The sequence below is a fragment of the Antennarius striatus genome, chromosome 24, assembly GCF_040054535.1.
Source record: "Antennarius striatus isolate MH-2024 chromosome 24, ASM4005453v1, whole genome shotgun sequence".
Taxonomy (NCBI): Eukaryota; Metazoa; Chordata; class Actinopteri; order Lophiiformes; family Antennariidae; genus Antennarius; species Antennarius striatus.
The window spans coordinates 881,121-894,455 of record NC_090799.1 but is presented as its reverse complement, the minus strand read 5'-3'; the positions used below and the strand labels follow the sequence as shown (position 1 = coordinate 894,455).

The 13,335-nt window shown below is 48.6% G+C and overlaps 2 protein-coding genes across 8 annotated transcripts in view; both read right to left on the bottom strand.

The window, feature by feature from the left end:
- Positions 1–138: 138 nt before the first annotated feature.
- On the bottom strand, positions 139–5,764 carry slc15a1b (solute carrier family 15 member 1b). The gene is made up of 23 exons (XM_068308980.1): positions 5,680–5,764; positions 5,452–5,477; positions 5,231–5,315; positions 5,006–5,147; positions 4,756–4,875; positions 4,576–4,675; positions 4,033–4,123; positions 3,842–3,925; positions 3,601–3,683; positions 3,426–3,512; positions 3,248–3,337; positions 3,123–3,167; positions 3,012–3,044; positions 2,836–2,924; positions 2,680–2,761; positions 2,478–2,594; positions 2,253–2,393; positions 2,066–2,112; positions 1,832–1,939; positions 1,631–1,742; positions 1,411–1,548; positions 1,182–1,289; positions 139–951 (listed from the first exon to the last, which is right to left on the bottom strand). Exons 1-23 carry the CDS (start codon positions 5,684–5,686, stop codon positions 703–705), a joined length of 2,184 nt encoding a protein of 727 aa, XP_068165081.1. The 5' UTR covers positions 5,687–5,764; the 3' UTR covers positions 139–702.
- A 1,263-nt stretch (positions 5,765–7,027) lies between these two features.
- The window catches only part of dock9b (dedicator of cytokinesis 9b), a 30,086-nt gene continuing 23,778 nt past the window's right edge, over positions 7,028–13,335 (bottom strand). For 3 of the 7 annotated variants that reach the window (XM_068308974.1, XM_068308973.1, XM_068308976.1), the window contains exons 37-51: positions 12,961–13,097; positions 12,767–12,882; positions 12,547–12,684; positions 12,291–12,473; positions 12,103–12,216; positions 11,800–12,015; positions 11,662–11,719; positions 11,397–11,503; positions 10,883–11,005; positions 10,575–10,688; positions 9,880–10,237; positions 9,128–9,318; positions 8,951–9,051; positions 8,734–8,872; positions 7,028–8,355 (exon numbers count right to left, since the gene is read on the bottom strand). In XM_068308974.1, the coding sequence (XP_068165075.1) occupies positions 8,239–8,355; positions 8,734–8,872; positions 8,951–9,051; positions 9,128–9,318; positions 9,880–10,237; positions 10,575–10,688; positions 10,883–11,005; positions 11,397–11,503; positions 11,662–11,719; positions 11,800–12,015; positions 12,103–12,216; positions 12,291–12,473; positions 12,547–12,684; positions 12,767–12,882; positions 12,961–13,097 (2,212 nt within the window). In that variant the 3' untranslated portion in view covers positions 7,028–8,238. Of the gene's footprint in view, positions 8,356–8,733; positions 8,873–8,950; positions 9,052–9,127; positions 9,319–9,879; positions 10,238–10,574; positions 10,689–10,882; positions 11,006–11,396; positions 11,504–11,661; positions 11,720–11,799; positions 12,016–12,102; positions 12,217–12,290; positions 12,474–12,546; positions 12,685–12,766; positions 12,883–12,960; positions 13,101–13,335 lie in introns of all 7 variants that reach the window. The other 4 variants (XM_068308977.1, XM_068308975.1, XM_068308978.1 and 1 more) reach the window with 2 other exon arrangements.

Here is a 13,335-nt window from a genome sequence, read left to right as displayed (position 1 = left end):
GATGTGTGTGGAACAATTTAGTATACCTGTATGCACAGTATTGACATATTAATCACATTTTTTTCTTAATTTGTGTAACTTTATAACATTGTGTAAAAGTAAACTACAAAAACTGGAAAATAATCTGACACATTGGTTTTGAAGAAACTTTATTGAGAACGGCCTTGCTGACATTTATTGGAGAGAAGTTGCAGCCATCGTCACAGGGAAATGTACTCCTGGGTCGACATGAAATCTGAGGTTTAATAAGGAATATATTGAGTTTATAAAATATCTTCTTGATTTTACTCTGGAACCATGGGAACATCATATATATATAAACACAGGTAATATATTACTATACAACAACACTAGCTTGGAAATATGTACAAATTTTGGAATGCTTTATAAGTGTGCTTTACATAAAAATAAATCTTTACAGCAAGAGTGCAAATTACCAACCAGTAAAAATTCAGGGATTCTAAGTGATAACTCTAAAAAAAAAAAGGAGTACAATTTGAAGACTTTGGTCTGACAATCATGTTAGAATCATCCCTGCAGAGATCTGTCGTTAATACTGTCCACCCAGAGCTCGACCGTCTCAGCCCCAGTGAGTGTTCTTCAGCTCGGAGTCACTCGGGTCATCGTTTGTTCCTGCACTGCTCCAGACTGCATTCACAAAATGACCAAAAAAACATTACGGGCACCAGAGGTGACCCAGATCTATATCCTGGTCTGTTTGGTTTCCTCCCCATCGGAGCTGGCGTTGGAACTTCTTTTACTGTCGTGCTGATACTCGACCGAGTCCTTCTTGGACATCTCCAGACTCTTCTTCCTCTCCTTCTCCTCGCTCCCCTCGGCAAACTTGGCCTCGATCTCAGTGGGGTCGATGTAGGTGTAATAATAACCCATGAAGGCAAAGATGATGCACACAAGCACCAGCAGCGAGGCGAAGAGGACGTACTCGGCCCACTGGTGCAAAAAAAAACAACAAAACACATAAATTACCTCTAAATTACCTCTAAATTTGAATTGAAATGGTTGTTAGACAACTTTGCATGTTTCCAGTGTGTGGTCACTCTTTTTTTTCCCCTTTGATTTTAAAATAAAATGAAAATTCTGAAAATATCACAAGCACAAAGAACTTCTCCAAGGCCAGCAAGGGTTTTATGGGATAATGGTGATTAATAAAAACCACCCACCTGATCTTGGAGCGTTGCAGCCTCAGCAACGATGAGCACAATGATGTTACCGACGGCAACAGTTAGCAGCCAACCAGCCTGCAGCACAGACTTCATGTTGCTGGGTGCCTGGGGTGCAAAAGGAGAATCAAATGAACAAATTACAGCAAAAAAAAAAAAAAAAAGAAGTTTTGTCTGCAGCCAATCCAAACTGCTTCTGCAGTATTGCGTGAGAAAAAGCGCCCCCTACCTGTGAATAGGAGAACTCCAGGCCGGTAACGGAGAAAACCACCTCTCCTGCAGTGATGAGGAAATACTGAGGGATCTGCCAGGCCATGCTCATGGAGTTAGAACTGATGTCCATCACCGGGCGGATGCTCTGTGCGCACTGCAAGAAAAAGCCCCCCCAGAGATTTACTTAAAGTCAGAAAAAAAGAGATTTAAGCTGCTTATGAATATTCATAAGTTACATTGCCAAAGGTAAAGGTCGGTGGGATGATCAAGGTGAACGAGCTGCCAAAGCCCACTTTTTGATAGTAGACACACTGTTGTCCACCGAGGCCCACGATCTGGAAGGATGCGCTGACATCACAGGACAGACAACCAATCAGAAGGAGGACATTCCAACAGTATGAGTGGATATGTGGCTCAAATGAAGGAATATCTCTTACTTTCCCTGGCGTACATTCACGTATTTCGACATGTTGTTGTGGACGATCAGCCCAAAGCCCTCATCTTCCCATGAAATGTTCAAAACGGAGTTATAACCGTTAAAAAACCTGGAAATAAATGAATAATTATGATTGATTTTGCCTCATGCAGAGATAATTTTACTTCCTGATCTTCAGAACCTCTTCAAAAGCATTCGGGTTTATTTTTAAGGTGGTTTACAATTGGAAACTTGCCTGATGGCGTTAGCTCCCTGCTCCGGTTTGGATCCGATGTCTAAGAACTGGGGATAAAAAGATGCTTTCAAGTGAAATTTGCCACCAAACAAGCTTTCTAAAAGGTTTTAGGAAGGGAAGAAGAACTCAGTGAAACGCTCCTCCCTCATTCTAATTATTTTAGCTCGACATTAGCTTGATTACTCACATCTAAAGGTCTGGGCTCGGGTCCGTCCTCAATGATGACCAGGGAGGTGCGGTTCCCGTCTGGTAAGCTGATGGCGTGAGAGAAGTTCGACCCCAGATTCAGGGCAAAAGGCTCATCGAAGGCCAGGTAGTCCTCACTGGCCTGAAGGAGAAGAGATGATGAAGTCTAAGGAGTGTATGGCGATCCGGACACCCCCCCCCCTGGAGTGTGTTTGGTGTGGGGTACCGTGTAAGGCTCCAGGGTGACAGCGTTGGTCCCGGCCGTGACGTTCAGCGTCCTGTCCACCATGTTGATGAACTTGGCCTGGCCCTCGGTGCTCGACGGGAACACAGGGAGGGTTTTCTGTAAGACAGAGGCGTGTGAGGCTCCGGTGTGTGTTTGACACGCCCAACATCCTGCGTGTGTGTTGGCGTGTTTCCCCACTCACGTCAATCTGGATCTGGACCAGAGCGGCGGCGACGAAGGCCAGGGCGGCTAGCAGCATCCCGACGGTCATCTTCTTCAGCGGGCTGCACAAACAGTTTAGTTATTTATTTAACATGCAAAGAAATTCAGACAAAAGTGTTGGTAAAAATAAACTCACGTGAAGTTTAACTTGCACTTCTTTATCAGTGGGTAGATCAAACTGTCCACGATTGGCACCAAAACCAGGATCAGGATGGGGTTGACCGTCTGGTGGGACAGAAGTCAAACATTCAAAAGCCTCTTCTGCAAATCAGGTCGTGCAAACATCTAGGAACACCTGGCGGACGGTCTTACCTGCATCTGCTCGGGCATGATGATCATAAATCCCTGCAGAGCAAAAGAAAGAGAAACATTAGAAGATCTGCAACCAAGATGCGACTAAAACGGCGATGATCAAACCCTTACGATGTCTCCATTCATGGTGGTCGCCTGGAGGGTCCACCTGGAGCCCTGCGGAGGAGGCGTTAACCGTCATTAGCTTAGCCTTTAGCATCCAGGAAGAGTAGATTCTTGGGTACAATGAGAGTTACCTGCTGGTCAAACAGGGCCCAGAACATGGGCAGAGGGATGTAGAGGAACAGCACCTTCACCACCATCTTCACCTGTTCGATCAGGAGTTTCTGGAGCCAATCAGAGATGAGAGTCAGGGTTTTATACATCCATGATTGCGCCTGTTTGGAACTGTATTGTATCACGAGCTGAGCTTACGTCGTATTTCTCCTCTGCCCAGTCCATCCAGTGGTCTCTCTTGGGGTATTGAGAAGAACGATGCCTGAATCGGTTCATGACAGCAAACTACAGGAAGCAAGAAAGGACATTTCAGGGAATGCTTTCAACCTGTGATGAGTTTAGTTGGGTAAAAAAAGTAGTTTAATCCACTCACTCCGATGCATTGGCAGACTTTGACCAGGATGTTTCCTTGAGGGGGAACCTTGGTGTACATCCTGCTGCCGACGATGAACACAACTGCACACAGCAGACATTTAGCAGCGACTTAGCACGTTAGCATTAAGTTGGTTGACTTTCAGCCCTCACAAATCCCACCTCCCTGCTCAGGTATTTCAGTTCCACCTGTAGTTTTATCACATCTGACCTTTAACGTTGTCACCATGAAGGGTTCTTACCCAGAGCCACGAACATGAGAGCTGCTGGGACGCCAAAGGCCAGAGGGTAGCACTGCTGTTTGGAGCGAATACCACACTCCTGAGCTGGAAACCACAACACACACACACACACACACACACACACACACACGGATTTTAAATCGGTTTATCATCTAATTCCCAGAGCCGACGCTCCGTGACGTCTACCCCACCTTTGAGGATGGGTGTGATGACGGTGGACAGGAGACTCCCAGCATTGATGGACAGGTAGAAGATGGAGAAGAAGGTGCTTCTCTGCTTCTCCTGCGAAACACAAAGCGACAAAACTTTACGTGCGTCGATTACATCACATCCTGTTTCAACCAGGCCGATTAATACCACGGGTAATCTCAGTCCCCGTCCTTGAACGGCCCGATGGACCCGTGTTTGCTGGTTAATGAGCAACCAGATGGAATGAAGCAGAGATACAATCAGTGCTGACAAGATTCCCTTTAATTGCTCTGTTTGCGTGTGTGTGACTGGAAGATGGAGATGACACACACACACACGTGTGTGTGAGAGGAGAACCGGGAGGTCAACAAATGTCGTTGTTGAGTTGATTTATGGGGACAACTTGTAACGAAAAGAAATCTAATCTAACAACACCGATAAAAGATATTTAACTGAAATGAGTTGAATATCTTTTATGACGAGTATTTCTCAATCCAATGAGTGTAATAACATTCATGAGATTAAAAGTTGGAGAGACGTCCAACCTGATGGTCTTCAAACTGGTCTCCGCCAAAGGCAGCCACGCAGGGCTTGATGCCCCCGGTGCCCAGGGCGATCAGGATCAGCCCCACCATGGACAGAGCTCTGGGGACGCAGCACAGACCGGGTCTGAGTACATGTCTGTCGTTGGTCCGTCGTGCAAATCGGTGCGTTTTGTAACTCACACGTGCACGGATATGTTATTGGGGATGCCGTCTCCGTCGGTGTCCGTGATGTCATGGATGGCGCTCACCGCCAGGATGGCCTGTCCCGCCGTGTAAATGATTGACAGGTAAATAATAGTCCTGTGCAAAGGGAGGAAGGGAGGAAGCAGGTGTACGTCAGGGAGATAAGACGGACAAGGGTCAGACGGATGCTGTGTGGTGTATTTTAAATTAAGTTTGAGGAAGATCGGCCCGTCAATGTCAAGTTTACTTGAACTTTCCGAGCCAGGAATCGGCGATGATGGCTCCCAGGATGGGCGTCAGGTAGCAGAGAGCCACGAAGGTGTGGTAGATGGTGGTGGCGAAGTCCTCATCCCACTGCAGGAAGTACTTAAAGTACAGGACCAACACGGCTGCAGACGGGCGGGGAGACGAGTAACTCTACTTTATCATCATGTAGAACGTTAGTGTGTTAAAGTAAGGGTAACCGACTCACCTCGCATCCCATAATAGGAGAAACGCTCGCAGAACTCGTTGACCACGATGAAGAAGATGCTTAACGGGTATCCTAAGATGGTCACCTGTCACAGAGACGCTGCTTTTATTCTTTTATGACCTGGTTCTGCTTTAGATGTTTAATCGATTGGTTTTCTTTCTAAAAGACAATCCTGGATAATAAATACTTTTATTTTTTCAAGTTTATATTCAACAACTTACTTTTTTCCCCTTGTGAGTCTCTTTGTCTGCAGAAATGAACAGCAGGGAGAACAAGTTGTGTTTTACCGAAGACGTTTAAAGATGTGATCAATAGTTCAATCCAATCAAAAACTGTAATAAAGTAAGGGCCCGGGTCCCTGAGGGCCCAGGTCCCTGAGGGCCTGGGTCCCTGAGGGCCTGGGTCCCTGAGGGCCCGGGGTCCCTGAGGGCCCGGGGGGCCACACTCACCCGTCATGGCTGCAGTTTGTCCGCTCCTCTCTCAGACTGACTCTTCTAACAGAAGAAACAAAGACGGATCCCCGTTCAGATCCTCCACATGAAGACCGAGCCGCGGCCCGGCCGGCTCCTTATGTAACCTCCCATCAACCCCCCCAGCACCTCCCAGCACCGCTCCCACCTCCCAGCATGCTCTCCTCATCCCAACCCAGTGGCGACTCTGTGACTCAGCTGAAACAAGGTGGTGGTGGCTGATAACCCCCGTGTTATCCCTAACGTCCTTCTTAAGCTTCTCCTCCTGATTATTATGGGCTGTAAAGAGTGAAAACCTTTAAATATGCTTTTATTTTGAAGGGCAAACACATGCATCTAACGGCTCAAGAACAAATTGTTTCGGGAAGTAATTTTTTTGCGCATGCTTTTTAATAATTAGAATAAAAGCTGACGTGACACCAACCCCAAACAAACACACACACACACACACACACACACACACACACACACACACACACACACACACACACACACACACCAGCAGGACACACGCCAGACTCCTGATGCTCTGCAGGCCGACTCTCACCAGCGATGACACCATTTGTGTTTGTCCAGAAGAAGCCACACAGAACCGGAGTGTGTGAGAGAGGAAGGGGAGCTCTGTCGGTGATTAGAGGTGGAATTTGCAGCTCTTTAACACAACAACCGAGCCCAGCGAGCTTTTTAGAGGAGTCAGCATCCCACCCCCAACGCTGTTTCCTGTTTCTTTTCAACAGTTTCAGCTGCTTTCGCCCCGATCCACGCTGTTCGCACCTGACTTATAAAACACAATTATTTCCACACTCACCAAGCAGTGGCAGAAGTTTATCTCACGATCAGAGAACACTTTGGATTCGCTCTGTGTGCAGCCATAAACATTTATGGAGGCTGGCTGATTCCAAAAAATGTAGTAAATTTCATTAGGCAAGTAAAGAAAAAGCTTCCTCCATAAATCGGTTAGTTATTAGCCGTTTCATTCGCTCACGAGTTTCTGTGTGAAAAATGCTGACTGTTTTGTTCCTCATGGGGAATAATCCCGTTTCCTGATGTGCCTGAATGCAGCATGACAGTTCCTCTGCTCTGTCTGACTCACTGACCCAACAAAATTATCCACGACTGACTTTCTTTGTGGACTTTTTGCGACATTTTGTCATTTTTGGGGCCTGAATGCAAATAAAAACTGTCTTTTCAGTTTGTCCAAACAAAGAATATAAATCTAAACCATCAACAGTCAAATAACTGTTAAAAATGACCTAACAGTGTTACCCTTAGAACCGGCTGGCCTCGACTGACCCTCCTGTTCCCATGACAACAGACACACAATAAAAATTATTACACATTTTATTATTTATATGTCTTTAACATATTTACATGAGTAAAAAGGTCCTTTTTTCCAAGTAATGGATAATAAAATGCATCTAAATTGACCGACAAACAAACTGGAAGGGCCGATTACAAACGGTTCACCCTTGTCTTCCGTTGGTAACGTGTGTTTCTACTTTTGGCAAGAGTTTTAGCTCCGGTGCGAGACGAAACGTCGCACAAGTGTTGCTTTAGAGCAGCGGTCCCCAACCACCGGGCCGCGGGCCATTAGGTACCGGGCCGCGGGCCATTGGGATGCACAGAATGTTGGGGTTCTAACCAGCCGTTACCCCCAAAAACGCCCAACGAGGAGAGATTACGGCTTCCAAGAACATAAAATATGCATTTAGAAGACATCATCAGGGTTCCTACTTACAACACAGGTTCATCCCTACAGGTGAATCTCTAGCGCCACGCCCACTCCGTGTAATATGTGGCGACAAGCTAGGAAACGAGTCGATGAAGCCTTCAAAGCTGCTTTGAGACCTTTGGAGACCAAAGCATTAAAAAAGACAAAGCTTTGGAGATTTTTTTTACTATAATCATTTCTTATTAGAAAGTATTTTCGTTCTAAAATGAATGTTGATGTTTGCATTTGATATGAGACCACTGCAGTAATTTATTACTAGACTACAGGCGTCATTAACGATTATCGAGCAAACGAAGGCCTTAGATGAAACCGTTTCCGTGGCGTAAAAAGGTTGGGGACCGCTGCTTTAGAGGACGTGGGTTCGGATACGGTGGTCCTCTTGGCTTTAGACGTACATACGTGTTTATCGGCGTCAAATAGAGGGAATAGTTCTTTCCAGATGTCAAAGGCGAGATACAAGATTGATGCTTCTGAAGCAACGTGCAAAAGAATAAAAAAATAAGGGGATTGTAAAAATACGGTGCAAGTGGTGGCTTCCATTAAAAACGCTCTTAAAGCACTCTGTTACAAACTGTACAGGAATCAGGTCTCGACTGCGTCTGCTGCTCTTTGTGGACAGTTAAATGACAGATCAATGTCCCCAATCTGGAAACAAGCAGACGGAGCCAAAGGCTGGGAGTCAACAGTCTTGATTGGAGTCTCCATAGGAAACAAGAAGAACAGGCTGACTGGTTCAAACCAGACTGGACGACGGCTTCAGGCGCCGGTCGGACGCTTCGTCCTGTCCTTGGTGTTAGACGCCCACATCAGAGGATGGTGGTGGCGCCGTGGGGATTGGCGCCGGTGGGCGTGCCGCTGATGGCGTTGAAGATGCCCATAGAGTCGGACAGAGCGTTCCGCGCGCCGTCATCCACCGGGTTTATCTGAAAGACAACTACGGTTAGAGGTTTACCTTTAATTATATCACAAAAACATCTTCAAGTCTTAATTCTCACTCCAGTCACGCCGACAGTAATTCAAATAAATCAGGAAGAAATGCCTCCTGTCAATTGAGGAAATGGTTATTACCATCCAATCTGCTCAGGCCAGCGTGAAACAACCAGAGATAAGAGACGTGGTTAGTGAAGGACAAATACAATCAGAAAATAGGTTATAAAAAGTACAAATAATCAACGTAAGTAAAAAAAAGATTGTAAACGAATCACAAAGTCGTTAGAGAGGATATCATCTGTTCAGAAGTCATTTTATCGGTAGCTCAGAGCGACGTGACGCCTTTGAGCCTCTGTCCGTGAGGCTCCCACCTGTTCACGCATGATGCTGGACAGCTCCCTGGTCAGGTCCTTGTAGTTGGCCTTCATCTCGTCGTGGTACTCCTGCTGGTCCTCTTTGATCAGCCGCTCGTTCACCCCCAGCGCCTGACCGCAGGCGTCCACGAACTGCCTGCGCCGCATCGAAAAGGATAGATTAATCAGTGGATGTAGAAAGTGAAGGTACGTGGTGTCAAAAAGTATCAGGTACCTGAACACCTCTTTGAGCTGTTTGACCTTATTGTCAGGAAATTTCTTGGCACTGCTTTCGTCGAGGAAAGCTCTGGCGTAGGCGAGGGGCCCGGCGTTCACCTGGAAGACGAAGGGTTTTTTTTTTTAAGGTTTTCAGGACGTTTAAATGTCAACCTGGACATCCCGGTTCCTCTACCTGGACGCTGATGCTGCCCTGAAGTTTGAGCTGCAGGCGGATCATGTCCACCTCGGAGGCCGAGCAGAGGAGGCGCAGCTCGGCCACCTTGGCGCTCATCTCGTCTATGGCCACCTCGATGGGGCTCAGGTCGGTCTGGTGTTGGTACATGACCGCGATGCGCTTCTTCACGTAGGGGAAACAGTGGGTGGCTGCAGGGAGGAAGAGCCGACAAATGGAATCAACTGGAAAATGTGCTTCCAAGAACACAGATGTCATGGACACCGAAACTTGCAAACACCTGATATAATTCTGTCTCCGTGGTAACAATCACCCATCAGGATATTAACAACGGTCCAATGTGCATTCAAGCAGACGCCGACTGCTGGAAACAGCTGGCGCCGAGCCCTAAGGAAGTCAAGCATTCCCTGCACACAATTTTAAAACGCTAATAAAATAATTAGCTGATGATTCTGATTCAAACTGATGAGAAAGGAGAACGACTTCATCAAAACAAGCCACTAAAATGAAGAATTTTGCTTCAGGAACGTAAGAAAATAGAGCCGTGGCTGCAGAGGAGTAATCAGGCCCTGAACACGGCTGTCAGCAGAATTATTCCCTCAGGTGAGATAACACCTGAACTTTGGGATGAAGTGGATGCTAATAAATTGACTGCTCTTATCGGACTGAAGGCTTCAGGTGTAATAAATAGCGCCAAGCAAGCAAAAAAACAAACACTTGGAAAGGAAAAAGGTCATCCTTGCGTGACCTACTGGTGAGAACGGTGCGCCGTTTGCACTGCTCCTCCACGCCGCCCTGCTTCTTGCCCGACACGGTGAACGGCGTCTCGAACACGAAACGCCGGATGTTGTGGCTCTTCTCGAAGTCCGTCTTCCGGTCCTCCAGCTCCTTGTCCTCCAGGTAGGGCGTGACGTGGGTCACCTGGATGTAGGCGTACTTGGAGTCCAGGTCCTTCGGGTTCACCTTGCCCGAGTCTTGGATGATCTTGACGTTCTCCTGGCCGAACTTGTCGGAGTAGAGCTTCAGGAGCCTCTGGGAGATCTCAGACAGCGGCGTGAACTTGGGCTCCTTGTAGATGTACTCCTTCCCATCCTCATCCTCAAAGAAGCCCTGCAGAGGAACGCCAGGAACGAGCTTTTTAGTCCGGATGAACCTTGACCTGTCAGGTGTATTTTTATGCCACATGCAAAAATAAGAAATACTGAAGGAATCGTTGGGGACAGGAAATGAAAGATGTCAAAATAAAACAGGACCAAACACTAAAGTGAGAAAACAGAACGATGCTGGGCGTTAAACCTCGACACACTTACCGCAGCCTGGGGGAGTGGGGGGGTGTGGAAAGAAAAGACAACGGCATTAAAAGGCTTTACATCTGGCGGGAATTAGCATTCACGCTAGGCTAATGCGCTATTGTCACGCGTGTGTGTGTTAAGACTCAGTCTCTTGCCTGTCCGAAGAACGCCACCCTGAAGTACGTCCCCAGTAGCCGTTTCCCAGAATGCATCACCTCCATGACTTTGGTGTAGGCGCGGTGGAGGGTGTCGTACAGGTGGGTCAGTTTCTACCGCACAAAAACAAAAGGCGGGAAAAAAGTTTGGCAACTTGATTAAACTTTTCTTAGCTAACTAGCGGCACATTGAGTTAGAAGATTGTTATTACTTCGTTCCTATGTTATTACTGCGTTATCACTGCGTTATTTCGGCGTTATTTCCGCGTTATTGCTGCATTACTGCTGTGTTATTACTGCGTTATTACCTCAAAGTCTCTGCGCTGCTCGTAGATGGGAATGATGAGCCGGTAGACGTCGGCGATGAGCTCATAACGCTCCGCCTTCCAGAGGCCATCGCCGCACTCCTCCAGCAGCTCCATCAGCACCTCCTGAACAAACAGATGAACCAGCCCCCCCCCATTGTGTCCTCTGAATGTTTGTGGCAAATAAAAAAAGGGGACGATTGTGTTTGTTCTGCTGATGTTCCGAGGCGTCAGTGAACTTAAACTGATGCTAATGTTGCTGTGAAGACAGTCGGATGCGGGAGGAAATGGATCCACGAGGATCATCAAGATGGGGGGGGGGGTAAAAGCCCTTTTGTTTGCACACGGATGTATCGACTGACTCGTAAAAGCTGACACCCGATCCCGCCCTCACTTTCAATCTCACATCAATTTAACAAAAAGCTCAGGGCGTGTAAAAAAGGCGCCGCACACGCTAACGCCAACGCCGCACACGCAATAAGGATCGGGATGGGGGTCCCTGAAAAAAGGTTTTCACCTCGTTGAAGTGAACGTCCTGCATCCCCACGTCCTCCATCATGGCCGCCTCCTCGTCGATGTTGGGGGTGATGACGCGGAACGCCGAGCAGCCCTGTCTGAACATACCTGGGGGGCAAACGCGGGAACACACGGGGTGCTTTTCACGTCAATCCGATGAAAACATTTATGACTGTCCTGAATCTTTGCACAAGAGGTGACTGTAATCTGTTTATGGAGTGATTTCACTGTCGACGTGTTAACCCATGACTCATTATATGGCTCACCTTTCCTCCACAGGTACTCGGCCACCAGGGCGGCGACGTGAACGTAACACATGGCCGCCTGCACAGATGTTTGGCGCAGATGAAGCACAACGTTTCCTTTTAAAGCTCATTAATTTGAAGCTGATTTTGGGGGCGTACCTCGGACAGGTCCCCGTTCTTGTTGTGGATGCGGGCCATGCTGTCCAGCCAGGTCTTGCGCAGCTCGGGGGTGCTGGTGTAGGACTTGGCCAGGCTGTACTGGAGGTCCACCAGCATCTCCGGGTCGTTCTCGTGCTCCTTCATCTGCTCGGTGGCCATCAGCACCGTCCGGATGCGCTTCATCAGGTCCTTCACGTCCGACGGGAACGCCGTGTGCTGCGGGGGCGGCGGACACGGATACGATCGGTCCGGTTCTAGATCGATCTCACTCAGCATCATCATTCATCCTCATCCTCATCCCACCTTGATGTTCTTGTCGCTGTTGGCACAGTTGTTGATGATGGAGAGCGACTGCTGGAAACGCGTCCCGCCGATGCCGATGACGTCAGCGATCAGCTGACTGACGGCGATGACCACCTGGGAGAGGACGAGCGAATCAGATCGACCGACGCTTCGAGGAGGAAGAGGAGGTGAAGGAGATATCTGCGGACCTGCAGGTGCGTCCGCACGAAGGAGCGGCGCCCGGTGTAGTCGAAGTTGCTCTTCATGAGGAAGTAGAGCAGGTGGGCGGCGTCGCTGCGGATGGAGCTCAGCTTGGAGTTGCAGCACTTGAGGATTTCGTAGCAGAGAGAGGCGCACATGTCGGCACGGCCGTCGAAGAACGTGCAGGGGAACTTGGGAAGAAAAAAGGATTTCAGATCCGCCGCTTGGAACGGGAACAACAAATGAAAAGGGAAGCTGGGTCACCTTGTAGATGAAGGTCCTGAGGGAGGTGAAGACCTGCTTCAGAGCCGCTTCAGACTGAGGGATCTGCAGGAAGCACAGGTGGACCTGGAACACCTTCTTCATCAGAGGGTTGTGACCCAGATCTGAAGTCAGCTGCGTCTGAGGAGAACCGGTGAACCCAAACGGGATTAAAAAAAACGTGGGATTAGGCGTGACGGCCCCCACCGACCGTTCCTGATACCTTGAAGCCCATGATGAAGATGCTGAGGGTGTCCAGGACCGTCAGGCAGACCTCCGTGGACACGTTGGCCTCCAGCAGGCACTGGCTGCTCACGTCTGCTTCCGTGTGGGCGTACACTGCGCAGGAAGTGCGGACGTGAGGTCAAAGGTCACATCTTGATCGAGATTTTTGATGAGGATCCCAAAGGAGCCTACTGTTGTTGAAGGTGTGGGCGTTCTCCAGCGTCCCCAGCTGCTGCAGGCGGGCGTGGAGGATCCCCGCCCTGTTACGAGACACGGGGAGGGTCAGAGACTTCCTGTCCGGAGCCACCGGCCCCGCCCCCTCCTGGCTCCTGCTGGGGGGGGGAAGAGAGGATCCAAATGAGGCGTGGCAGCGTCGTCACGGAAACGATCAGGTGAACACACCAATGAGGAAGTGTGGGTGGGGGAAGCAGACAAACGGGGTTTAACGTGAGTTTAGCGGCGGAATCGTGCACCAGCGATCGCTTACCCATGCAGGAGGGGGGGCCCGGGGCCGCCAAATTAACCGCAAAAAGAACTTTCCAGCGGTGTTAAAGACGAGAGAACAAA

Excerpts from the sequence above, each read along its gene's own strand:
- slc15a1b (XM_068308980.1), bottom strand. Across the intron at positions 5,148-5,230 it reads CTCCTATTATGGGATGCGAG|CCGTGTTGGTCCTGTACTTT; the intron begins GTGAGTCGGTTA and ends GCCCGTCTGCAG. Across the intron at positions 2,394-2,477 it reads TCACCCTGGAGCCTTACACG|GCCAGTGAGGACTACCTGGC; the intron begins GTACCCCACACC and ends CTTCTCCTTCAG.